Source organism: Hetaerina americana, unplaced genomic scaffold (assembly GCF_022747635.1).
Source record: "Hetaerina americana unplaced genomic scaffold, ioHetAmer1.1.p SCAF_1, whole genome shotgun sequence".
Taxonomy (NCBI): domain Eukaryota; kingdom Metazoa; phylum Arthropoda; class Insecta; order Odonata; family Calopterygidae; genus Hetaerina; species Hetaerina americana.
The window spans coordinates 39748555-39775622 of NW_027286069.1; the positions used below are offsets into that span (position 1 = coordinate 39748555).

The following is a 27068-nucleotide window of genomic DNA, read 5'->3' on the forward strand; positions in this document are numbered from 1 at the left end:
TTTCTCATTACATTTCCCCACCATCTGTTTTTTAATGAAGCCGAGTTTCTTGAAAATGGATCCGCAAGTTGTCAATATATATGTGTTCCCTATAAAAGGTGTGGTTTTCAACCCCCTGCAAATATTTAACGCGATCTACTGTCGTTAACAACAAACCCTCTGTTTCATAATTCATTTCCTGCGTCTAACGTGTGAGCTTAGGTCATAAATGTATATTAAGAATAAAAGCGGTCCTATTATACTTTCATGGGAGACGCCCGAAGTTAAATCTGTATCCGCTGAGCACAATTCATCGATAACTACCATTTTTTGCGATTTGATAAGAAGTCTCTAATCCGATATATTATTTTCTCATTGATACCATAGCTTTCAAGCTTTTGTAACAATTTATTGTGCCGGACTTAGTCTAAGGCTTCCTTAAAATCCAGAAATATTGCATCAACTTGTGTGTCGTTTCCTCCCGATTTAAGTGTGTCATGAATGAAACGGCCCAATTGTGTTTCGATAGTTCTGCTCTTCCTAAATCCATGCTGGTTGTGGCTAAGTTTCTTATCCTACGATCGAGAAATCTCAAAATTTTATTGAAAATAGTGCGTTCTAATATTTTACAAGAATTCGATGCTAAAGAAATGACTCGGTATTGGTTGGTTTCTCTTTTTCGCCGCCTTTATAGATGGGATTTATATGAGCTGCCTTCCAGTCGCGAGGTACTGAGCCTTCTTCTATCGATTTTAGAAAAACACTTTCTAAAAACGGGGCAATATTTTCGGTTTCACTTTATCTCTCTTATTTTATTTACATGTTCCTCTCCAGCGTTGTACGATGAGGCTAATAATACATTTTCAACATCATCGCATAAAAGATCTCTTTCCAATTTATGCAAGAGATTTAATCTGTAGAGGCGTCCGACTCCAGTCATTTGAGCGATGGAGTCACGTTAAAACACTATTGAGGAAGGCGACAGAAAACCGTTTCAGTTAATTATCCCAGGAAATAAGTATGGGCATTTATTTAAGTACAAGTCCTGACAAATACGGTGCCCAATCCAGTACACCTTTTATCGTGGCCTACAGGGATATGGGTAAAGCTTCCACGGTGGTCGTCTCACGAAATTCGTGCAAAGTCAAATATAACAAAATATAGAGTAAAGAATAAAATAAGCCTTCTAATGCTGAAAATTTCAACTCAATACGCAGTCATAGGTCGAAACATGTTTCCACAGACGACAAAAATATTTGGACATCACTGGCTCAAGATAATCTTAGTGTCCTTCAAAGAAATCACTTAAGGTGGAAAAGATACTCCTCATCTGATATCGGCTAAAAGTTACGGACCAATCTTTTTCAAAGAATTTAAAAACCATATATCTCTTTTATTCCCTCTACATCACCTCTTTTCATATACTTTATTTATTCCTTCTTGATTTTCCCAAGATACTATTAATCTCATCCTTCCAATCTTTCGTATCCTCGGAGACTTTTATTTCATTTCAACCCTTAGAGCTCAATCTGCTCGTTTTCCACTCCTCTTTACTTATCTCTCTCTCTCTCTCTTACCTCGATCCACGTCCTTTCATGTACTGTCTTTTGAATCCAGTAAGTCCTTCCTTTGGCCTTTCTTGACTACTCCTATACCATCAGGGTGTTTTTTTTCCTGTATGTAATAAGTATATTTATCCTGAGGGAAGTTTTGGCTTCGTTTGTTTTTATGAGGTAGTGTTCGCGATTCACTGCTGTTCCCATGACGGTGTCATCCTCATGATTAGCGAGATAAATCCTGTTGTGTCTAGTAGATATCATAAAACTGTTTCCCTGATTGAGCTTGCTATCAGGTTTAGTTTTAAAGGTACAAGTATTTGTACGCTCTGAATACAAAATTATATTTTTTCGCTATAGTTGTATTTTATGAGTAACTTTTTAGACTGCGGACGCATTACATATCGTAGACCTACCAAAGTTACAGTGTGCGCAAAATATTGAATCTTTTTATAGGTACGGAACTTTTCTGTAACATGGAAGTCAAAAGCAAAGATGGAAATTAATGGGGATTACTAAGAGTGTGGAAGTAAATATTTTAAGTAATGCAAACTCTTTTGCTTAAGAGACTGCTTATATTACAAGCAGTTATTTTCAGTTAAAGCAAACACATCCTATTTAGTAAATTATGGAACAGTAAATCAATGATTTCTATCATTTTCTACAGTTAAAAAAAAATAAATTGTTAAGGAAAACAACGCTCAGCAATTAACCGATACTAACGTATTCCCGAATCAGTCATTATATGTTTCCTGAACCCTGCTAATAATATAATTCTTGTGATATTTCACGTCAAAGGAAAATCAGCTATATTCATCTATTTCCCTGCGATTTGAGCTGTTTAAAACGAAAAATTAATTGTTATGTATGAACTTTCATTGCGATAAGTTCGATAAAATGTGTAAGTTTCTACTTTGATATGAATATGATTATTTCCTATTTAGCATTTAACATCATGGAAGAACCACGATAGTAATCTTCTTAATCGTCCTCATAACAAGAAATTTACTGAGGAAAATCACACAGACTAAGAAGACGACTTTATAATAATATGTAACCAGTAGAAAGTCAACAGCAGCTCACGGATTTATTTTAACTCTTACGGCAAATCTTCATTTGCACATACCTGTGAGTCGGGAGTCTGGGACTTTCCAATGTTAACGAGTTGAGATACTAACAACCGCAGTGATGAAACGATTAGAACCAATAGTCGTGCGGTGTTAAAGAAGACTAATGTTTGTAAAGGTATGTTAAAAGCACTTATCGCCAATGAATAGATCCTGCTTAAAATAGAGGAATAATTAGCATGTTGAAAGTAGGTATGTAATGAAGGAAAAACAGCCCAGTTAAAAATACCTCTGCTAATACAGAATAACAATTACAATGATAGAAAATGTAAGAAATCTCAGATATCCAGCGATTTAAAAAGAAAAGGATAACATCCCACAAATAATGAGAAATTTATATGTGGAAAGATACACTGCAGTAATGAGACTAGCTGGAAAGAGACTTGCGTAAAAGGACTGAGGTGAACGATCTGCTGATACACATGCCTAACGTCTTGTTGAAATCATGACTCACATTTAAAGGAAAATATTTTCAATTACAAAATGTTTCAACAACCTGTATTTAGTTATGCCGAAATCGTGCTGTACTTGCTTAATCAAGTACTAATAAGAGGAAGGTGAAAACATCGATTCAAGAATCACACAGTGCACGTAAATACGACTAGTGAAAGTTGTCACCCCATATTCGCCAATTGCCACTGATGACTTGCGAGGGCGTAACATTTTTCCCTACGGGTTTCAATCCTTCTGTCACCTAACCCTCAAATTCACAAGCAACTCCTGCACCCTGATGCATCACTGTGTCCTTCTTAGCTCCGCACGTATAATCGATCCAACCTCAAAAGGGTGTGCGAATCGCCTCCCAACCTCGTCCGTGCCGCCGCTGCGGATAAATTTCGAAAATAAAAAAAAAATCCTGACGTTAGACGGGGCATCCGGGGGTTGTGGGAGAGTGGTAGCTCTTTTCCTCAGCGCACGCACACAACCGCTCTTAGCTTCCTTTCATCTGCGATGGCCCACTCGCGCCGCTTTCAGCGGAGTCACACTGGGGATGGGAGGGTCGGGAGGGTGGGTAAAGGCATCCATCCCTTGGCTCACTTGTATGTGTCCTTTGACCTCTCTCACGCGCTTTTGCCTCCTCGGATGATCGGACCTACAAATCCGCCTCGCTCCGCTCTCTACAGGCCTTTCCTCCTTCCACTCCCCCATCCCCCAAGGCTCTGTCCAATTCCTTTCCCCTTTTAATCTTCTTTGGTTCCCACTCCCTCTTTCCAAAGCTCTCCCTCCCAGCCTTGACTTCCTGATCCTCAACCCGCAGGCAGTATTCCCCTGGCCTTGTTTTGCCTCTCGGTCCCCTCCTTCCCCTCTTGTCCCCTCTTCCACTGTCCTTATCTCATTACCGTACCCCTTGAATCAGCTCGGTACTTACAACGGTGCAGTCGTACCTCTTGCGTAAATAATTGTCCTAAATATCAGTAGCTATTAGCGGAGGCTACCAACAGGAGAGGACTTAAAACATGGGAGTGGAGGAGAGAGGTTGGTAAAACTGATTTTTGGGAAGGAACTAAGGGTTAAGGTTAATCCGTCGTATTTACGATTATGTTTAATAGTGAGAGCACAAGGTTCCAGTTAAGAACGTCTCATTGGTTAGATGTGATAGTGCACTTGAATCGCTCTTTGCACGGCATTAATTGATGAATGTGATTATTGGCATCCTCAAAGCCGCTTGGAGCACTTTTACATCTACATCTACATAATACCCCGCAAGCCGCCGCAAGGGCGTGTGGCGGGGTGTGTTAGGTCACCAACCGTAAAAAGGAAAAATACCACATGCAAAAAAAGCAACACGGAAAAATTACACCCACAGCAGCGCACACACTCGTGTTAAAATCCCTTCATCCAATACTCATGCAAACACATACACCGCAAAACAACTAAAAAAACTGCACCCAATGATGCAGCACGAAAGCCATCCAACAACACGGAAGCCAGGACACAACAAGCAAGAAATTGAAACATCACTACCACATGAAAATGCACCACAAAACACTCTACCCCCAAAGAGTCTGTAAAAGGCAGGGAATGCGACCCAACGTTGCAGGTAGCAGGAATTTCCCCCCGCGGAGAGGGACGAGGGATTGAAAGGGAAACTTAAAAACAGATGAACAGAACACGAAAGAGGTCATTCGGAAAGAATGGGTTATTATAACAAGACACATAAGGTTAGTGGAAGAGCATGCATTTAAATACAACTAATTATTTTTTAGACGCTGAGGGTGGCAAGTGGAATCTATAACCCTGCAGTTGCTATCCCGTATTGTCCGTGGGAAGAACCTCCCAAACGACAGGTTCATACCTCAATCTTTGATACTTCAGCATATTCCAGCCGATTTTTCACATTGAACGCCACTAGGGCTTATTACTCAGGTTTTACCCCGATTTGTAGCTGCACCAAGCCCAGAGGGCGGTGCGTAAGGTTTGGCATGAGACATCGGACCAGCTTAATGCTGTTTAAAAGCATGAAATGGTTCAGAAATAACATATTTGTTTTAAATAGGCCAAATTCTTTCTTCTTGCGATTAGGCCCCAATAGTTTGCATTTCAACCTCCGCGGACGAGAAGTATCAGTAAATGCGTTACTGTTGAGGGAATGGGGGAATAATATCTTGAACTGATGCTTCGCTATAATGCGCGAAATTAAAATATCGGGTCAGCGTTGGGGTTTTAATTTGGCGACTCACGGAATTGGTAACGATGGCGTTTTCGTCTGAAATTCTTCGGCTATTTTTCAAAAGACAAGCGAGATTGAATGTGAATGGGTGCGAAGGGTCGAGACTGGTCGCTAGGGTTAAAATATTTTCAGTGAGCTCAGAAGACAAGGAGTGATAGATGAAGATATAGCAGAATATTCAACGGTCCCCATTACTAATACTTAATCCCTCTCTCTCCATTCCCTTCCTTTTGTATTTGGTTCAATTCGTCATTGCATTGTGCGGAAATTTTAGAGTGTATATGTAAATGTGTGTGTATCTTTCTCCCTCATATGTCCCGTCCGTTAAATCACTTTAGCGTATTTTTAGAATCAACATTTCTTTGACAGGCTCATTCTTTTTTCTGCGCGAATAAATCCTCAGTTTGCAGCGCTTTTGCTATTTGTTGGTTGCTGGCGATACATTGCTTTTTATTTACATGGCTAATATGCACTTTTGGCGAAAGTAATGGGCGAATTTATATGCAGTAAACGAGTAAGTAACCTTCTGATAACTTAATAGGCCCCCGCTTACCTAAGTATTTAACATCACTGTAATCTCTGAGCAGAGAAAATTGCATATTAAATTTCGTTGCTCATGTTAGACGCATTGATTTAGCATCTGCAATTAAGTAGATTCATAATGCATAAAACATTTTAACTTTAAGTAGAATGTGTAGGAGAGTGGACAAGTAATAAAAAATGCATAAACATCTTTTTATTATTTGAAAAAATAGAAAACTGGATTGTTGTTTCTGGCGGTTTAGGTGAAGTAGCAAGTAAAAACATATTTTGAAAACTCAATTATAAAATTTTAACCATGGTGCTAAACTTGAAAAAAACCATATAAGAGCGCTTTAGTTATGACTTATCACTTTTCTCATTGAAATATAAATTAAATAAGAATGTGTTGCATAATTCATCATGACCTTAAACCTTAACCACCTTTTTGGTCAAATTTCCCGCACAAAGGGCTTTAAATGTGCATATCTTTCTGGAGCATTTAACTGTAAAGGGTGTTTTAAGGCTTTCGTATTGCATTTCACTTCCAAAGATTTGTATTATTTTTGTAGTCTCTTTGTCATAAACATGGTTTTGCTCTTGAAATATTCTCAAGAAGGTGTTGTCCCCAAAGAAAAATCTGTAATATTTCCCTTCTTTGTTCATCTTTGCCCCTAATATTTCATATTCCGTCCTCTGTACTAGTCTTTGTCCATTCTATTATAAATCTCTCCTCGTCCCTCTACACTGCCTCCCAACTTTTTCATCCCTTTCCCTCCATATTCCAATATGGCCCTCCCCTTTCGTTGCCCGACCGCATCATCCTCTCGTCCGCCTCCCCCTCCCCTCGTCGCGTATTGCCAATCCCGTGGACGGCCCATCGAAAACCTCGCTCTCAAACGAAATCCCCGATACCACTGCGGGAGTCGACTCCCTCCCCAATATCAACCTCCACCCCCCCCCCCCCCATCCCATCTCTGCCGTCGCTACTCTTTCGCGCTATATAGCCGCCGCCGAAACTGGCTATCGTCCCCACCCCATCGATTTCCCCTTCTAACCCCTCCCAACTTCCCACGGTCTCCCTAAACCTCCCATACCTCTTCTATTACCGCAGCCAGACTTCAAGTACACACGTAAACGCTGGAACCCTTTACTTCTCCCACTCTCTCCTTCTCTTTCCGCCCCTCGCCCTGTTCCCCCTCTCAGTTCAAACTCCTTCTCTCTCCCCCTTTGTGGCACGAAATCGGACGCCGACAGTTAAGATTGCTGCCGAATGAATGTTCACTTTGCACGGCCAAAGAGATGGCCGTGTGAACACGCATTTCTGCTCATTTCCCCCGCGTTGCGTTCGCTCCATGTGGTGATTAAAATGGTATCGGAAAGCTAGATAAACTATGTGTCTGGTGAAATTTCTACCGGATTCGATTTTATTTCCAAGTCAGATGTTATCTCAAAAACGACTGTACAAAAAATATGAAATATCCTTATGTTGCTCCCGTAAAAATTTGTTTTTTTATCAAAATGGTTCATTTTTGTGTTTATTTTAACGAACATTTGTGACAATTGGGATAAAAGTTGTCTACCGTGCTCATGCACACAGGGTATATACCTGGAGTGTTTTCAAAAACCTAATAAATACTGCTGTTTACGAAATTTGAAATTTACGCATTTTTCATTTTAAAGTAATTATTCATTCATTTACTTAGTAATAGTATTACAATAATACGTAATAATCAATTTTTATTGGTTTTTACTTGCAATCAGAGATGCACAATCATAAAATCCTGAATGAATTAGTTTCTTACCGATGACAATTACTCCAATTATTTATTTCTAATAAATAATTGGAGTAATTGTCCAATACTGATTTAACTATCAATAACTCTTCGTTTTCTCTTTTTAAAACCACAGGGAATGTCATTTAACAGCAAGTTAGTTCCTCATGTGGAATCCAAGAGTAAAAGCAATACCGTTGCGGAATATTAAATACTTAAAAAACAAATGTCTTTTTATTAATATATATTCGTGGTAGCATTATGTGAAAAGAAAACCCTTTTCAATGGCAGAATTTACAGATCTTCATTACAAGTTCTAGCACCTTCATTAATAGTCCTTAACTACTAAGGGAACGACGATTCTGGGATGAAAAAAAATTTATTTCATACCCAAATCTCAAACGGTCGTTTTTTAAAATAATTATGTCTTTGTTTATTAAGATTGAATTGGTGTAGCACTAGATCATTATTTCTGTGACCAGAAATAATGTAAGGATTTTCTAGAACTGGAAGAGTTGCATCCAGTTTGTCATAGGGCGGAGGAACCGGATCTACGTTCACTCATTTAAGGAGGAACAAAAGGAAGCGACAAAAAGTGATCCTTAATTGCTGGTTGAGCCATTCTAGGCACTGTCGCGCACTTTTTTTTGGGCCGAATACGATCCGTATGCGTAACGACCGCCTAATTATCCCAACCGACCCAAAATGTTTGCGCCGGACATCTGCAGGTCAAGTCAAATAGATTGCGGATGGGTTGGTCTTCACTCCCTGTAACGCATCAATCTTTCATGTTTTACTCTTCCAGATTCCACCACCCGCTCACGCCCTTCTCTTTCCTCTCCGCTTAGAGTAGCTAGCTACATTCTTCTATAGCTTGGTTTCTCGAATGATTGCATTGGTTCTATTAAAAAAATGTTAGATATTAATCATATACCATCTATCTAGATTTTCGTTCCTCAAACATGCTCCATGTTTGCTCTAAATATGTAGATGTTGTAAACTCAACGGTGGTATGCTGTTTATCTAAATAATATGTATCTTAATGTATGTACCTATTTGAACAAAAACATTTTTCGGTGTAAATTGCCGTTTTTTCAGTTTTCTTTTATTCCTTTGGTTGCAATGGCTAATAATTCATGCAATAAATTGCTAAAATTCTTTCCGATAGATTTAAAGTCATTTCAATGTAATGTTATTACAATGTACTTAGGTTGCATTAATATCGCTCGGTCCTGCTCTTTTTCTTTCCCACATACCTTCTGATTGCTGATAGCATTTATGGTTTTGGTTGCATTTGGGAAGACTGAAACCCTTTTGCTTCATTTTGAGAAATTTCGTTTTTGTGTCGCATAGTATTCAAAATTGTTACGGAATTCGTAATTGCAACCTATTTTTCCAAAGTTAAAGTTGTTAGTTAACTACAGAATTTTACTTCATTCCAATGAGAGACGATGAGTGGTTGAAAGAGCTGAATAAAAATTATTACTCTTTCAGGCTGATGAAGGAAATACAGAAATCATAAGCCATTCTTCAAAAATTCTGTTGGTTTAATTTCTATCTTTATTCTTAATAATACCAAGTACTTATGCTTTTAAGTTAACCCTTTAAATAAATAGGCTTCAGCTAGAACAGCTTGATTTGAAAGTATATTAATGTTAGTAATTTCAGTTCGGTTTGTTTTAAAGGCTTTAGAGCCGGATACCTTACTTGGCCTTTGTAATAAAAAGCGCCCTTTTCTCCAGTTGTGCTCACGTCACTCATTAAGTCGTTCTCACCTGCTTCCCAACTTCTCATTGCCTTTCTATTCCCTATATCTTGTGAAACTTAGTCACCGCAAACCCGACTTTACTTTCCCTTTTTCGGATCATATCCTGGCCTCTTCTTTTTAATGTCGACATCCACTGCTTCAGTGCCTACCTCTCCCTTCGCCGAATTTCCCTATGCCCCCCACATCTCCTTCCACTTCCTAGATTCCCCCTCACCATTTTACCACTTCGCTATCCCTCTAATCTCCCACCCTTCCAAACATTATTCAGGGATATATCGCCTTTGCTCCGAGCTGACACCAAAGACCCTGTTCACGCCTGCCATTGACAGCCGAAATGAATGCTCTTCAAAGGGAGGAGGAACTGGGTGACAAGTTCAAGGCCTTATTGGTCAATGTCCACTTGAGCGGGAAAGATTGATTCATCTGTTATCTCGGACTTCAAACTCACATTGCATTTGCATGTTGCCAGGGGAGTTCCTTTTGCCACAGTCGCTGATTCACTACATACATATTTCATTATGCGCATTAGCATAAAGCGAGCATCAATCTCCTATCTATCATACATCTACAACGTCTCGAGTGGATAGGTTGGTGAGATGGATATGCGACCAAGGGATCCTAAAATTATATTTTTCTAAAGAGCGATTGTGCTCTTAAACAATAGGAAATTAGTCATTTATTAGAAGCAAATGTTAGAAGAAAATGTTTTGCAGCAATATGAAAATATTCTTGTGTCGCCTGAAGGAGTTACTATTGCAGAACAAATTAATTATGGCGTAAAATAAGGTATTTTTACTACACGAATAAATTTCTGCGCGTCGAGCAAAAGTTCTGAAAATAATTCTAGCACATGACATTTTTATAGTTCATTATAGAGTTCAAGATTGATTTGTATGTAACATTTCGGCCAAAATTATTCTCAATGAAGGCTTATGCTGTAATATTAGTATTTAACCAGTTGTCAGGGATTATGAATGAAAATTTTCGTTCCAAGTCTAAATTGTGTCCAGATTGAATCTCAACAATACACGTAGGCACAATAAGCGTCGCATAAAAAGTTATTAGCAAATCAACATTTTTTTTTTTAGTTTGTTTTTTGAACTCAACTAGATGCGAGGCCAGAAGAAAATATCGCGATCCAATGTTGTTTGAAATCAAATTCTCTGCAAAATTTTCTTTGGCCGAATTTTATATCGTATAATAGCTGTTTTTTTAAAATGCCAAGTAGTGCAAAATTAGCATATCTGTTGAGTTCGCTGTAATTTTTAAAAGTGCTTATATGATTCAGAGTCAAGGAAAGTAACCTTTTTTACCGGGCAAGATGTTGCGCAAGCTGGTCACAGTAGTTGTAATAGTCGGTGAACTTTAAATTATAAATGACGTGAAAGTGCTCATATCAGTGTTGACAGTGGAAAAATACCAATGTGAAAACTATTGCTAATTCATTAACATACATTTTTAGACTATAGATTTGATTGTAAAATAATGAAAAAGTTACGTTATTTTTGACAATATCCATGCGGCTCTAAATTTCTATTCTTTCCGTATTTCAACAACCAGGAGTAACGAAAAAATACCAAGTCTAAATAAAGTTTTAAGTCCCCCCTGCATGTTTCAATTTTCAAAAGTTTCAAATCCCGTTAGGTTATTCTAAACATTTATGAATGTATTAAGTACGTTATAAATAAAACCCGCACAAGGTGGTTAAAAATTTATATGGTCGTTTTTGTGCCATCGGTTTTCAAACCTATACTCATCAACTTTATTCTCATGAAAGTGGCAGCAGTTAACACCTAAATTTTACCGCAATGAAACAGTGGAAATGAGAATCACAAAACAATTATATGATTAATCTACTATTACTTCTTTAGCAACGGAATTGCGCGTATTTCTTACACTTAAAAAGTTTTTTCCTTCCAGTATGTCTCTCATTAGGAGTAGTTATTAAAAATAAAAGTTATTTAGTCGTAATATAGCCCAGTTGTGCATTTATCCTTGCTTCCCATTCAGCTGAGTTATCAAACAAAATAAATTTGAATTTGTTGAAAACTTTTTACCTGGCACTTTTTATAACGACGAAAAAATATATATATATATACTGTATATATATGTATATACATATATATATATACAGGTATATATATATATATATATATATATATATACATATATATATATATATATATGTATATATGTATATATATATACATATATATATATATACATATATATATATATATATATATGTATATAAATGAATGATCGAAAACACTTCTTATAATTCAAATTTCCTGGAACATTCCCTATGCTGCTGCCCTCCCATGATAATTTTATGGATTTTTTCCAGTGAATCCTTTTGTAAAGTATTGGTTAATTATGTATGATACAAGACAGACATTATGATAATATTTTCTGATACATCCATGGTAATTTGTCTTTTTAACCGAGTTAAATAACCAGTGGTCTCTTTAAACTTATTGCCCAGGAATTATGGAAGCAGGAATTTAAAAACCTTTTATAATATTCGGAAAGAATCGATTTAAAAAGAAAGTTATTTCATAAAATAATTCCACACAATTGTTAAATGATTTTAAAATGACGTATGTTAATCGAACAACAATAATATTTCGGGATGTATATTTTCCTTAACTGCATGTTTGTGCTTGATGGGGAGATGAATACAAGGGTGCCTCAGGCTTACAAAACTCCAGATGCGACCCTGCCTGCACAGCATATTTCATATTTGAAATGCATCTCTTTGATGATTGTAATCGATTAAACTGATGCCTACCTCCTTTTCTCTCGCTTTGCCAACTCCCTAAAAGTATACATTTTCAGGTTGCTATTTACTCTTTCATATCCAGGCTGTTCACATTTATTTCGAACTCTCGATGGTTTCATGAATGAAGATGCCATTTTCATTTCTCTCTTTTGAGGGAGAGGAGTGGTTGGAAAGGGGTGTACATTCCTCAGGTCTTTATTTATAAAATGGCTTTCAAATTCACAATTCATTTTTTCTATGGTGAAATTTCTTTTCACAAAGATTATTTTTCTTCAGCAGTTTATTTTATTGGTTTTGACCATTGGAGATTAGAGTAGGGCAAAAGATAGATTTTTAATGATCAAAGATTATTTCATAACCCTCCGAGCTCGTAAGCAGTTTCTTTTTCCTTTCATGATAGTGGTTTTAATGAATTAAATTTTCAGATAAAAGTCTCTTGCGGAAAGGAAATGCCAAGAAGTGCTAATAGAGAGCAAAATGATTTTTATATACATAACTTTGTGAAAGATAGGATTTTTAGAGTTTTGTCATTTAACTTCTTTTTATGTTTTTCATCTGCAGTTCATCCACTAATCCAAGTTCCGAACCAATTGGTCGGTGCTCCGACTGGAACTGACGTCACTCTGCAGTGCCACGTGGAGGCGTCCCCAAAAGCGATCAATTACTGGACGAGGGAAACCGGTAAGTGGATCCTCTTATTTTAAATTTCTGAAAGAATAGATAGTATCATCCTGTAATTACCTCAGCCGTCAAAACAATCTTTTTAATATGATTTTCCTCCAGTATTATTTTCTCTTGAATGGCACCGGTGTTCCCTGACTGTTGAAAAGTTTTTATCGAGTAAAAATAATTATTTGAAAAAATATTCAGCTTTTCAAGTTTTTATTTGCCACCTTGCAAGAAAGTAATTTTTGATTTTGACAGCTCCAAAGCCTGTAAAAAATGTAATTTGTATGTTGTAAAATGCTTGAGAGGAGCTTTGAATGACTGAAACAAAGCATTTTTCAGTCACCTAAATTTAAATGATCGTTTAGAAGATTTCTTACATATTTTGATCGCAAAACCCACCAAAGCCATTTTTACACCATGAATATGCAATATGGTTTTTAAGCTTATCAATCTGCCCCTTTTCAGTGAATGTCTGGGGCATGTTGGGTATTTCGTGGATTTTTAGTGTTAAATTCTTTTTGAACGTTAAACGATGGGGTATTGACCAACAGTACGTGCGGTACATGAAAGAGAACGGAAGAATATCACAATCGGTGGGATCGTGTGCGATATATGTTCTTGCTAATTATTTCTTGGCTATCAGATATCACGTATTCGGTGGCTAACATATAACAGATTTCAAATTATTCTAATTTGAGAATGTAACATAACCACTGCAACCACATCAAGATCATTTACCCACTTAATCATAAATACAAAAATCGAAAGATTCATCCCCTGAGGTTGATTATTGCCGGACTGATAATTTATTTTCGGCCTCTACTAAAGGTTTTAATGATTCAGTCGGAAGACTTACCTCAAATTCTATTTCGTTACCTCTATTTTCATGAGCACTCTTTTAAGGAGCATATATGTCTATACACCAGGCTGGTTATGACCTTTTAAGTTGACAGGCAAGGGGCATTTTTTTATTTAAGGAATGTGTATTTATCACCTTAATTAGTTCTGAGTGTAAATAAGTTTTACATTAATATAAAAATCAAAGTGCATCTTCATGTATATTTTGAGCTAGCGGCTCACGGTCTTCATAGATTTGTAAGCTTTCTACACGCGATGTCTCGATTCTGATGTAGATTAAGACAGCTGTCGTTAAAGGATATTTTCTTATATTAAAAGGTAAGATGATTATGATTTAGCAATGTTATTCCATTCACCGGGTTTCTAATTAGGTTGACCCAATCAACAGAACGTTCTCCATGAAACTCCAACGCAGTACATATGCAGAACACTTCACCAAGATGATTCACTTGCATAGCCTGATGGGATTTAATGAATGAACCACCGCATCAAGGGGTGCACTGGGATGAGAGCTTACAATGGTTTGAAAAAGGGCTCGTGGTATTTTGCACTGAGGAAGCTGATGCAGTCGTGGTGGTTCTTTACAATCGAGGAACTATGGAATTTAAATTATCTTTGATCGCTGGAGGTTGCTTCGGTATTCCTACGGTGTCTTTTACTACGTTCATTGAAATAATATACTTATTATAATAATATGCTTTTGGTGATTTCCTGAAGCAACTACGTGTTATCAATGCTGTGCATTTTATATATTTTTTTAAGTTTTGTAAAACATTTATTCAGAACCAATTGGAGAACTTAACCAATGAACGTAATGGAACGATTATTAACTTTGAGGATAAATAGCTTTGTACTTCGAATATCGCTAACCTTTCACCACATACGAGTGTTTTGGTGCTTGGCAATAAGAGTATATTTTCCTATGCATATTTCCCATCTCTGTTGTATCATCTTAATTTAGGTCTTTATCCATAAATTGGCGGTAAAAATCTAGTAGATCTTGTTAACGATTCACATTAGTTTATTATAATATATATTATCATATTATTGTGTATAGTATATTTAACGATAGTTCATATTTATTTAGTTTATGAGCCGTTTCATGGATATTTTGAATACGATGTACATCCACCTAACATAGTATAAATATAGACTTGAAGTAGTGATCACTACAGCTGCTCTTCTTCTACAGGAGTAGTGATCATAACTTAGGGCAAATTTAACTTCCCGAATGTCATTAATCATCGATCAACATTTGCATGTACTCTTATGGCCGGTTACCTAACATCCGTTCCATACGCCCTCGAGACGGATTGCGGAGCTATAATATACATTTTCTTATCTTATCTGGCTATAATCTACATGTATACATTTATTAATATACATATACATGTATTAAATCTGCGTGTGTGTCAATACAACAATTTCAGAGTGTAAAAATCATTCGCCTTGACTGGGATCCCAGTCAAGGCGAATGATTTTTACACTCTGAAATTGTTGCATTGAAATGCACATTAGCGGATGACTCCGTTAAAAGTTACTGTTGCGGCATCTGCACTGCAGTTTCTTTGGAATTTTTCAAGGTATAAACAGCATAAGTGTTTAAAAGTTGGCTTTAACCGCGTGGACTGTGGCGCGTCACGCATGACTACGAATGCCTGTGACATTGTATGAACGGTATTTCGTCAAAATATCTTGTTCCTTTAAAAGCTTCAAAATACCAACCATACGAGCTCGTGCGTAAGCAGCACAAATTCAGTATCTAAGAGTTAATTACAGGCTGGTGTCAGAAACTTCGTGCTGGAAGCAACAAATTGTTTCTAAAGCAATTTGTTGATATATGATTCGTTGAAGAGTTATAAAAAGGATCAAACCAATCTGAGACAATCGAGTAACATCTTCCAACAACACTTCCCAATGCGTCGCTTCCCGTAAACCGATATACATAATGGAAAAAAAACTTATATGCACCCTGGATAAAAAAACATTGTCTCGGTTAAAAATGAGATGTAGTTGTGCAAAAATTAAAGGTATAAATGATAATGTTACTTGATAAAACTTATTTAACTCAATTACAGTCACCTTTCAACAATTTAAATCGTTATCAGTACCTGTTACGTTTTCAAAGTTGTGAATGATTTCAAAGTCAATTAAATTATATTTTGCCGTTCTCGGATTTGGATTCCCGAACCACACATAGTATAATTTTATTTATAGTATAATTTAGAAGCCTTCTTACAGTCCCTATTGGACATATTGGACAATGCCTAGGTCTTATTGGACATGTATATCCACTGAGTTAGAGTACAAATAGTTTTGCTGGACATTTTGCATACTGCTGATTTAGGTAAATATTAAGTTGAGATAATATTTTTATGCTAAGTATTTTTCTTGTTCAATGTATAGAAAAGAATACTAATCATATTGTTAATCCCCGTTGTTTTGTCTTTAACTGCCAAACATATTTATAATGTGTCAATCATTCCTTTCACGTATTTATCTTGTGGAAAATATCGATTGACAGTTATAACTGTGATAATATCATTTCCGGGGCACTGCCGTCGCCTACACTTGGGCTTGTGAAATTATCAATGTGTAAGTTTTTTCTTTACTCACATTTACGTTTTCCTTGGGTGCATCGGGTGGAAATACTTGTTGGGTAAAACTAAAGTATCTTAGGCAATTCTTACGTGCACGAAAGTAAAGATTTTAACTGAAAATCATATAACGCATAATTGCTAATATACTTGGAATATGCCATTACTATGTTAGTATCTCTGGTAATTAGAGTTTTTCTTTATTTATTATTAGACGGTTTAAAGTGCATAGTTTGCTTTTTATTGTAACTATAATGGTGTGTTGTGTATCTGTGATATGTAAAGTCCCTTGGATAAAGACTTACAAGTCTCCCTGTCGAACATTGAAATTCTCTGCAAATGATATTCAAAATGCGGTACTACGCAACACCTTAACCATATTGAAGATAATTATTTCATATCAATTATAAGTAGCAGTAGTTTTTTGGGGAGGCGAGAGACAGCAGAGATCATCTTTACGCGTACAGCGTGTACTTCAACAGCTTGAACTTCCGCATTGCGTTTTCGACGAAATTCCTCCTATTCTTCTGCAATACATTTTTAATAGGAAAGGCAGCGCGCCTCTATTTTGTGATGGACATTGACCGAGTTAGACCGCATTGACCGCATCAGTTAACTTTTAATTCGATTTTTAGGATTTATGGAAGGATTTATGTGCATTCCATCATTCATCATGATCATTATCATTTCCGTCTGAAGAAGAGTTGGAAATGCTCTCCTTGGTGGAACACGATTGTTCTGTATTTGAACGTCGTTTAAATCTTCTCCTCGTGAAGGGCTGAACATACAGGAGTGGGGATTGGGTGGTGGGGCATTAAGACGGTTGAGAATGGGAGAAAGAAGGTAAATCGGCTTAATTGAAGGCGTGTTCCTGGGCCGCGAGTTGAGTGCCAAGTTTGGATTAGCAACAGGAGACAGAAAAGGGGGTACGAGGTTCCAAGGGTTTGTCGGTTCCCCTCGCGCGACGTCCGGCCCTGAATAAAAGGTAATTCCAATGAACTACGCTTATACAAAGCGGGCGCACGTGCCTCTCTCTCCCCTCCTCTCTACCCTTTCCTTTGGGGCATCGGTGTTTCCCTCTCCGCCACACCACGCCCCATGGTTCCTCGCTCCCTTCCTCTCTGCTCCCCTTGACTCTTCTTACTCTATCACCTCGTTCAGTCACTCCCCTTAACCTCCTCTCTCAGAACTTCGCCGCAGGAAATGTCGTAACGCCCGTGTCTAAATGAGAGCCGGAAGAAGACAAGCAAGCAAGTGAAGCCGCCAGGCATCGAAAATTTTCCGTAGTGGCATTGGTTCTAAATACTGTTCTCTAGACAGATTACTGGTCCCAAAATATTTCTGCATTTATTAGGATTGGTGTGCAGATTAAATAGGAGTGTACAAGTTTCCGTTGGGACATAAGATATACTTCCACTGCACTTGTATTTACGTCCTAAAAGTCGTATCTTTTTTTTTACAATGATAGCCTAATGAGTGAATTGTTCCCTAAATTTTCTCTTCGAATGTATGAATCAGTCAAAAACTTCACTTAAAAGTATAACCTTTTTCTACTCCCTGTGGGAGGCTTTTCGCAACATTAGGCCTAGTCACCTAATTGAGTATTTATTGAGAAAAGTCCACCCTGACGTACTTCAGTTTACATGCAGATACATCCGTCATTATTGAAATTTTCGCTTCAATCAGAATGCTCAAGGTAAAACGATGACGCTGATATTTGAAATATAGCACATAATCTAGAGTACAATTTTTCCAATTTAAGTACCCGAAGGCAGATGAAACTGTCGTTAGGTCGCAACTGTGTTTGAACTTCCGCATTTTTACGCATACATCATCCTACCCCCACCATTGTGACGCGTATGGGCTAATTCTATTTACGGTATCTAGGGTTTGTCACCAGTGACAAGTAATAAAATATCATCGCGATTATACTTTTACTATGGTAGTCAATACACTGCAGATAATGTCCAAAACGGGCAAGTTAATCTGTTTCTAGATATTTAAGATTCGTGCGTGTCTAATGCGAAATTTCATGATCACTAATTTCCTCTTTGAACTGCTTGCATTCTCTTGTCCCACCCGGAGTCAAATAGACCAGTTAGTTTTCCCCCTGCCTCTTCGGCCACCTTCCAAGTGTCCAAACATAACAAGGCTGTCCTTCTGTAAACCTCGTGCATTAAAAATCTTTTTGCTCACCGTTGCATGTACACGTTTCATGGCTCCCCTCTTGTCGTGTGACCATAAGATCGCCACTCACCTTCGCATCTTTCCCAGGCCCACATTAACCACCCTCGTCCCTTTTCCAACTGCAACCCATTCAACTCCCGGCTACTTTCCGCACACGCTTAGTGCACTCATCTCCCATACGCCATCGCTTTCTAAGTGGCTCAACTGCCTCCCATTAGAGGGTATACTTCCCCTTAATCTCTCGTAGGTATGCCATTAACAAGGAGAAGCCCGTGGTTGACCATTGAATAAAATATGCCTCTCAGATTTAATTACATTTGCCGAGTATGGAGAATTTATCTGTGTGAACAAATTTGGTAGCGAAGTATATCTGAATAGCGAATATTAATCTTTTTATGCAAAGCATTACCATTTTTTTTATAATATGACTAAATATATCTCATCCTTAGGAGCAACTTTTTTTTAAGCCTTTAGTTTACTGGTAATGACTTTTAGTAGGCATGTAGTCAAATATATTAATGTGCTCAACTATACAACAGTTTTCATTTTTTCTCGAAGGTTGAATTAAAAGGCTTATGGAAAACTATTTTAAGAGACCGAGTAAATTTTCGTTTGGATTTGATAGAGGTCCTTTGAGGTATTTCTTGGAGTCTTAGACGGTCGTTAGTAAGTACTCCTCATTGGCTTAATATTTACTACAACCATTTTAATAGGAAAATATAAATGAAATAAATCGTTTTATAACTTCTATTATCCTTTTCGATGCAGATATTTATTCCAAGCATTCACTAAGAATGTCGACGGCGACACCCAAGTTTTATTTTTTAATGAGTGAGACCTGAATAATGGAAAATGAATATACCGACCTATGCTATTGGCTGCATTTTTTGTTCGAGGTTTGGTTATAGCCAATATTGTATAATATAATGCTGGAATAAAACCAGTTTTCCATGAGTTCTTCCTTAACTCATTAATAATATTGGATTTTTCCATTTCTTTAGCTACATTTTTATAGCCAGCGGGATGCGCTATCATCCCTGGGACTATGAGGGAAACCCATGGGCATATTGTCGAAATCTATCAATGGAATGGTGCCTAGTCACTGCCAATTGCCAATAACAACCCGTTGAATAATTTGTACCCAACTAACCACTCCTAAAATTACTGCTACCACGAAATTTTGCGAGGGAATATTAAAGTACTTCAGCGTTCGTCACGCACGTGGTATCTCCTCCACCACCTTCAGTCTTCCCCCCACACCACCGCAACAGACTCTCCAATCGGTCACTCTTTTCCTCATACCTATCCTTTCCTAACCTCCCCGCTTTAAACATTAGATCTCAGGAAGCACAAACCTCGCTTAAAATTGGGAGGAAGGGAAGGAGGAACCAGTTGGAGACCCTGGAGAGGTCGGATGTGGAAGGGGAATCGGGTGAAGGGGGCGAAAGGGGTGGGTTCGGGAGTGAAGTGACCTGCCAGCAGCAGGGATCGCGGAGACCCGTCGTGAAAAGGGGAGACGCGGCGGCGGGAGTGAGGAGAAGGAGAAGACTGGAGGGTGGATTTTCTAGCGGGGGAGGTCGCGAAAAATAAGTTTCAACCTCCCGGGGAATAAAAAGCGTCGAATTAGACTATGAGCCCACTCCTTCCTCCGCTCCCCACCTCGCGGATGCGCTCCCAAAAACTCTCCGCCCCACCACCACCCAAAAATCCCTCCACCCTCCGCTTTGCCCTCGTCCCCTTCCTGGCCACTCCTTTCTTCCGCCCTTCCCTTAGGCTCGCCTCTTCGGGATCCGCGCGCACACACACGCACCCTCCTTCCCCCTCTCCGCCCCCACAGAGCGTACGGAAGATTCTTCTCTATCGCAACTAGGCCCACTCTTCTCGTTTTTTTATATCACGTTGGACAAACTGCGTGGGTGTGTCGGGATGATGATGACGTGTAACACGGAATGGGAGGAACTGGAGGGGAGACGACCTGGAGAGGAGGAGTGGTGAGGCTGGAAGGGTGGTGGATCGGGCAGGAGGGGGACGAAGGAGGTTCTGTCGTCGGTCTGGGACGGACAAGAGGAGGGGAGGGGTGGGGAAAGATGAGATAGGAGGGTAGAGAGAGGTGGGGAGATGGAAGAGGAGGATTTAGTGTCTGCGTCCTCCCGTGGTGCCGGTTCACAAACACAAGGCCGCAAGAGAGGGACCGGAAGGAGTTGGTGGAGGGGGGTTCAGTGGGCCAGGGCGGGTCCGACCAGCACACATACCTTTCTCCTCTCGCTGTCTCTTTATCTCTCTCTTTCAGAGGGTCAGCTCTTTCCCGTCACCCTCTTCAGAGCCACGAAGGGGGGAGGTTGTGCTTAGAGCGTTCGCCCACCGCCATTTCTCTCCCTCCCCGCCAGAGAGGACCCGAAACCCCGCCTTCCTCTGGGCACTCCGGGGTCCTCGAGCACTCCTACCTTCTCTCTCTCTCGATGGCCCCAAAAAATAGGGTCGGTCGGGATGTATAATGCGGGGAATATGCAAATGCCACGCGGCACCTTAATTGTTTTCATTAACGCCGGCCCTTGCCTGGGCCCGAATCCCACTTAACCATCCCTGCCTACTTCCTCCACCTCCTCTCTCGTCCCCTTTGTAAAAACCATGCCCACCCCGTAGGGTCTACCCACCGACCCTCTTCGCGTCCTCCGTTTCCTTCCCCTCCATCCCCCCCTTGATTCCGCCGCACCCTGTGCTTCCTCATTCGAGGATCTCCCTCTCATTCCCCCGCCCAACCCCGTTCATTCTTCCAACCTTATCAACTCGTCTCTCCTCTTCCAAACGCACTTTCGTCATCGAAATCTTTCTCCTATTCAGCCCTCTGTCCCGTCCCCCATCCACCCTTCCCCGCTTTCCGCTTCCTTTTCCGACGTTGACTTCCATGGCCTCTACTTTCCTCCCCGCTCTACCACTCCCCCGCCCATTATTCGGACCTGAGCCTTCCGTGTGCTCAGACCCCTTAGCTCCTTCATCCTTGTAGGAGTGCGTCCATCCCGCCTGGCACACCCCACTAATTCTCTCAGGCCCCGTTGCACGATGCCCGGCAGACCTAGGGGCGGGGAAGGGGATGTTTCAGGTGAATTGTCTTCTGGTTGCTGGGGGGCGCATATCGTCCCGGATTTCGGAAGGCGCTTAAGATGGTCGTTGAAGACAGATGAAGACGGCGGTGAATCGGAGATGAGGTCCTCATTATGCTAGAGTTGTCTCGGTAGGAAAGAAAGTGGACGAACATTACGCCGCTGTTCTCTCTACCCTGACCGGATAATACGAGCATCATAGGCCCACGGACTGTGATCAAGAATGTTGGCCATTATACTCGTAGAAATTTCAGCGCAGAAATTATGCTAAAATCCTAAGGCATTCGTAAATGCGTATTTTTAAACCTTCTAATCATTTATTATGTTGTTGCAGCGTAAGAAAGAAAGAAGTATTTTAGCAAAAAGTGCCAATTGGTTAATTGAAAAATGTTTGAATTAATGTTGTAATGAGCTGATTTTAAAATGGGGTAGTTCAAAAGATGTAAAATCTGACAAATCTAAGAAAGCGTCGCACAGGGGAATTTTTGGAACACTCGGATCTTTATATTTTGCGTGCCAAATAAAATAAGAAAAATCAAACATAAGACCGACCAAATATGTTTTTTGGTAAAGTAGTCGTCGCAATTTTGAGGCTAAGCATTAATTACTGAATTTTTATTACTTTTTCATAATACCTGATAATTAAAAATTAGTTTTAATTCGACAACCTTCTTGTTCTTCCCAATGCTGCGAAAAATCGTGATATTTTATGGAAAATACCCTCGCTGTTACGGTCTTTGTAATTAATTTTGCGGTAGTGATTGCTACCTTCGGGAACTGTGATGGAAATGTGAACAACGGACATAACTCTGATCCAAAGAACCTTTTGAGAACGTGGATATACGCGGATTTTCGGCGCATTAAGCATACGGCTTTTTTCATCTTTCACTTAATTCCAGAAAATGCAATTAACTAATTAAAAATTAGAAGTAGATAACTGCGTTGAACTATTACGCTTTATCTTCCTAAAAATATGACTATCAACTTGAAAATCTTGAACTTCAACGTACAGCAAGGGTTTCGAGGATGCCAGCGAAAGAAAAGAGATTTCCTGTCGACAGGAGAAGTGAATTTTACAGCCAAAGCACAAAATATTTCTAAGATTTCTAACAAATATAGAGGAAATCCTTTTATATACGATGTGATACATTTCTAAGAGTTGAGGTACAGCAATTTTCCACTGACAATTTTTTACTCTTAGTTCTCCAATTGCGCTGATTGCCATGTCGCTCACTTTTCTGTCTTTAGTTTCATCCCTTCACTGCCCTTCCATCCCTGCCCCTTTCCTCCCATAAGAACTTCAAAGCAGCACACTCCTATGTTTTACAAATAATTCCCTCGTTCCCCCTTTCACGTGTTTTAATTAATGTCTCCCATTTTATTCCCTCAGTTACTCCGTCATTTCCATATCCCTGTTCTTGCCTCACGATTTTTCCTGCTCCGTCCGAATATATGTCCCATCTTTCCTTTTCATTCTCTTCAGAGTTTGACCCTTAAATAATTCTCCTAAATATGACACTTGATAATTTCAAATTTATTTAATTCAGCATTTTATTCTTCTTCTCAAATGTATTCCAAGTTTTCTTTGGTTTTCATGTTTAATGCTATGCACATGAATTTGTAATAACTAAAAGCTGAAGGGCAAATGGCATATTCTATTAAAAATGTTTACCCTTATTGAAATTAATATTACTTTAATGCAGGTTGCTCTTTATCGTCGCCTTTTTAACCTTTGACATACAAATTTTAATGTAGGTCTGTTTTTTTTATTTCATGCAAAAATGAAACCATGCGAATGGATTATTATACTCTTGAGCATCGTATTTAGACTAGGATTATACATGTATTTTTACCGAGCTCTAAAAAACTTTCACTTCAAACTTTTAACTTCACTTGGCATATTTTTTCTCAAAATCCTCATTCAGTTCTGTCAACGACTTCATCCCCATTCTCCGCACGAATATTTTCTCTCTTCCTTATCTCTTTTCGAACCCTCCCTTCCATCCTAATACGTTCCCATCATTTTCAACGCATCTTCGCTTCTTTCCCCATTCCTTTCCCCATTCCTTTCCCCGTCCTCACGAAGCAGTCCTTTTCCATCGTTCATTTAAGTCTAGATTATATATCTTACGCAGATGTCCCTGGCATTTTAATTGACTCTGAATAGTCCCTGGGGCTCTCGTTTTACTTAATGTTTTTGTTCCTTTGATATGAATATGTTTTTAGCATACTATCACGTCAGGTGCCTCTTTTATTCTGATTTTCAAGTTTTAAGTCATTCCACGGTAGGCATTTGAAAGAGAAATTTTAAATTCTTGGATGAATCAACAATGCAGGAAACACTAAAATATTAGTTATGGCAGTAGTCGACCGACATCTAAGTTCATTTGCGCCGTTGGGAATATCTGGCCGATTATGTAGACGTATGGTGCTCAGAGAATGGAATTAGGGTGAGGAGAAATCTATGTACGGCATTAGCAGGTTCTATTACTAGCCTATCAGCCTACTCTTAACGAGAGTCACGAAAGGGTCCACAATCTTACGTCCCATCTGACAGGTGATGAGCTCCACTTGAGTTGCTATCCTCATAACATCTGCAGCAGAGATCGGGTTACTTCGAAAATTCGTCCACCGCCGGGATTCAAACCCGGAGTCTCGGAATTGGAAGATAGTACACCGTATCAATCCGATTTCTCAAAAACCAAAATATTTGAGGAGAAAGCCTTGCCACCGCATCAATCCAATCCCACGAGCAACCAAATTGCTGAAAATAGATAAGCGTAATGATAAGTCTCACTACCCAAAGTTCATATCTAAGAGTGGCCAATAAAATTTCTTAAAATAATTTCCTGTTGTCTTTTGCAAATATTCTGCCAACCTACTCTTGATATATATGGCTGCGTAGGTTTTCGCGGCGGTGGTTTGAAGTACTCTGCATTGTCGGGTTTCACCGCGTCGTTGTTTGATTCAGACAACAGTTTCGCCGAAGTTGCATTCGGCGTCTTCAGGTCGAAGATGAGGGACTCGGAATTTTGCCACCCTTATAGGTCCCGTCTAGTGGCTGCTCCCTGATTGGTCCGTTCCCGGAGAACTCTCTGCCACGCGTTGTGGAGATGGTAGCCTTCATCCCTGTTGATGTTCTCCGGGTTTTTTGTGATCTCAATTGCTTCCCTAATTAAACGCGGGTAGTATCTAGGTCTGAATCAAACAACGACGCGGTGAAACCCGACAATGCAGAGTACTTCTACTCTTGATATATTTTCAGTAAAATTCGCTTTACTGTGAAGTAACTGCTGAATTTTAAATTATTGATGTAATGCAGAAGTAATCTCTTAAAATATTTGAATAATATTAATAATCAATATAAAATGTTCGCGTGTAACTATCTCTATTCCTAGAACTCGTTATCCTGTTGGAATTGTAACCATAATAGTGTCCTTCTCTTCAAACTCTTTCTTCCCTCTCCATATCTGAGTGCACAAATATCGTTTAGGTAGTGAATTTATAAAACTCTTTTCACTATATAATATTAGTCCGGATGAATACTTCATAAATTTTATTTCATTTGCTATCTTCGAGCGTAATTTTAAAAGTTAATTTTAAGTAAAGAAAAATATATTTAACGAGTATTTAGTAAATTTTTACTGACTTAATGAGCAGTACATGTACTCCGATGAGTCGTAGTATTCGATAAATTAGATTGCATTTTTATTGTTTGCGTATGGGACACTCAAGATTAGATATGGGATCGTAGATTTTCGCGGCGTTCAGATGAAAGAGTCTCCATTCTCGGGATGTCACCGCGTAGGTTGTTTTTCTGTCAACAGTTTCGCCCGTGTTTCAACGAGCGTCTTCAGGTCGAAGTGAAGTTGAAACACGGGCGAAACTGTTGTCAGAAAAACAACCTACGCGGTGACATCCCGAGAATGGAGAGTCTTTCACTCAAGATTAGAGTTGCCCAAAATCTGCCAGCTTCGGATAGGGAAGCAGGGCCTGGTCGTGAGTGGCTGTTTGGAACGTTGACCCCTGTTCTACCATCCCTTTCCTTCAGAGTTATTAAGCAAGGACCGCGAGGTTCTAAGCATCCCACAGTGGATTTGGACCATCAGTGTACGGGAGTGGGGCGCGCCCACTCGGAGAAATGATCCGTGACCGCTGAGAAGGTGCGCGCGGAGGAGGAAGTGAGCCGTCTGACTCCGCGAACCGCCGTAACCTACGCCGCGATCGATGTGGAGAAACAGATAAATATTTCAGAACTGAGGTTTCAGGAGCCTTTGGGACGCCCCGAAAAGGAAGGGAGAAGGATGGAAATGAAAAAAATAGCCCTCGGGCAAAGGGATTGCATGCTCTCCGCTCACGCACGGCCCCGAATCCTCGACAGAAAACACTACCCACCACTTCACCACCCCTTCTCGTCTTACAAATCCCAAAGAAGCAAAACCCCACCTTGCTCCGTATCCTTCTGCCTTTTCGACCATTCTGCTCCTCTTCTAGGCGCCTCCTCTCCCGTCCCGCGCTCAGCCTCACCTCCTTCCACCCTCCTCACTCGCTCCCCAGCTATTCAAACATTCCTCCCCGATTCCCCTTTTCCTTCTCCAGGAGTTTCTCTTCCCTTAGTTCTCCTCTCTGATCTCTTCTCCTTGTCTCTCCCCACTCAATCTCGAAGAGATCCATCCTCCTGCATCTCTGTGACCTTATTGAGGCATCATGTTCTTCCCTCGCCTTCTTTAGGCAGGGAAATTTTGAATTAATGCATAGAAAATAAATTGGTAGGCCATATGTTTCCTTGAATATTAACAACTTTCAACCGAAATTTAATATATAGGTATGTATATATTTATACATTAAAATCTATATTTTTATTTCCATACGATGTTTTAATCAATATTTTCGGTGTCATACTCTTCGTACGGAGCTAATTATTTTAGAAACTTTAATAATTCTTCTCATCCTCCGTGACTTCTTGAATGTCTTCTTTATATACTGCTCCGGATTTCTCTTAGTTCATTTCGGGTTGAATTGAATCGGGCGGTTCCTTTGGAGTAAATTGGAGGTGCAGTTCCTAGTGCTAACGATTTATGACTCAGTGAAACAAACCGACCGACAGGGGGTTTCTGTTTGAAGTATTTCAGTGATAAGTAGAAGTCGGCGAAAGATAAAGATTCGCGAATGGGTTGCATTGCCGCTTGGCGATAATCTTGCAGAAATGGTTGTAGTTTGTTTTCCTCTATTTCTGTTATTTTTTATGCGGTAGGATTTTACTAAAATTTTATATTAATTAATTTATAAATATTTCAAATACTCTTCCATCAACGTGCGTGTTATATAGTACGTGTATATGTCTAATAGGCTGTATGAGATAAGATGTTTTGGTTGTGAAATGAATATGAGCTTACTAGTCAAACTGATGGTTTTTGATTTTGTATTCTATTTAGTTCAGCTATTAAATTTTCTTCATTAGAATTCATTTTATCTACTG

At 39.2% G+C, this 27068-nt stretch overlaps 1 protein-coding gene across 1 annotated transcript in view; it reads left to right on the plus strand.

Annotated features, from left to right (window-relative positions):
• The window catches only part of LOC139697436 (lachesin-like), a 319784-nt gene that overhangs the window by 220547 nt on the left and 72169 nt on the right, over positions 1-27068 (plus strand). The window contains exon 7 of the mRNA XM_071596149.1: positions 12739-12858. Within this exon, the coding sequence (XP_071452250.1) occupies positions 12739-12858 (120 nt within the window). The remainder of the gene's footprint in view (positions 1-12738; positions 12859-27068) is intronic.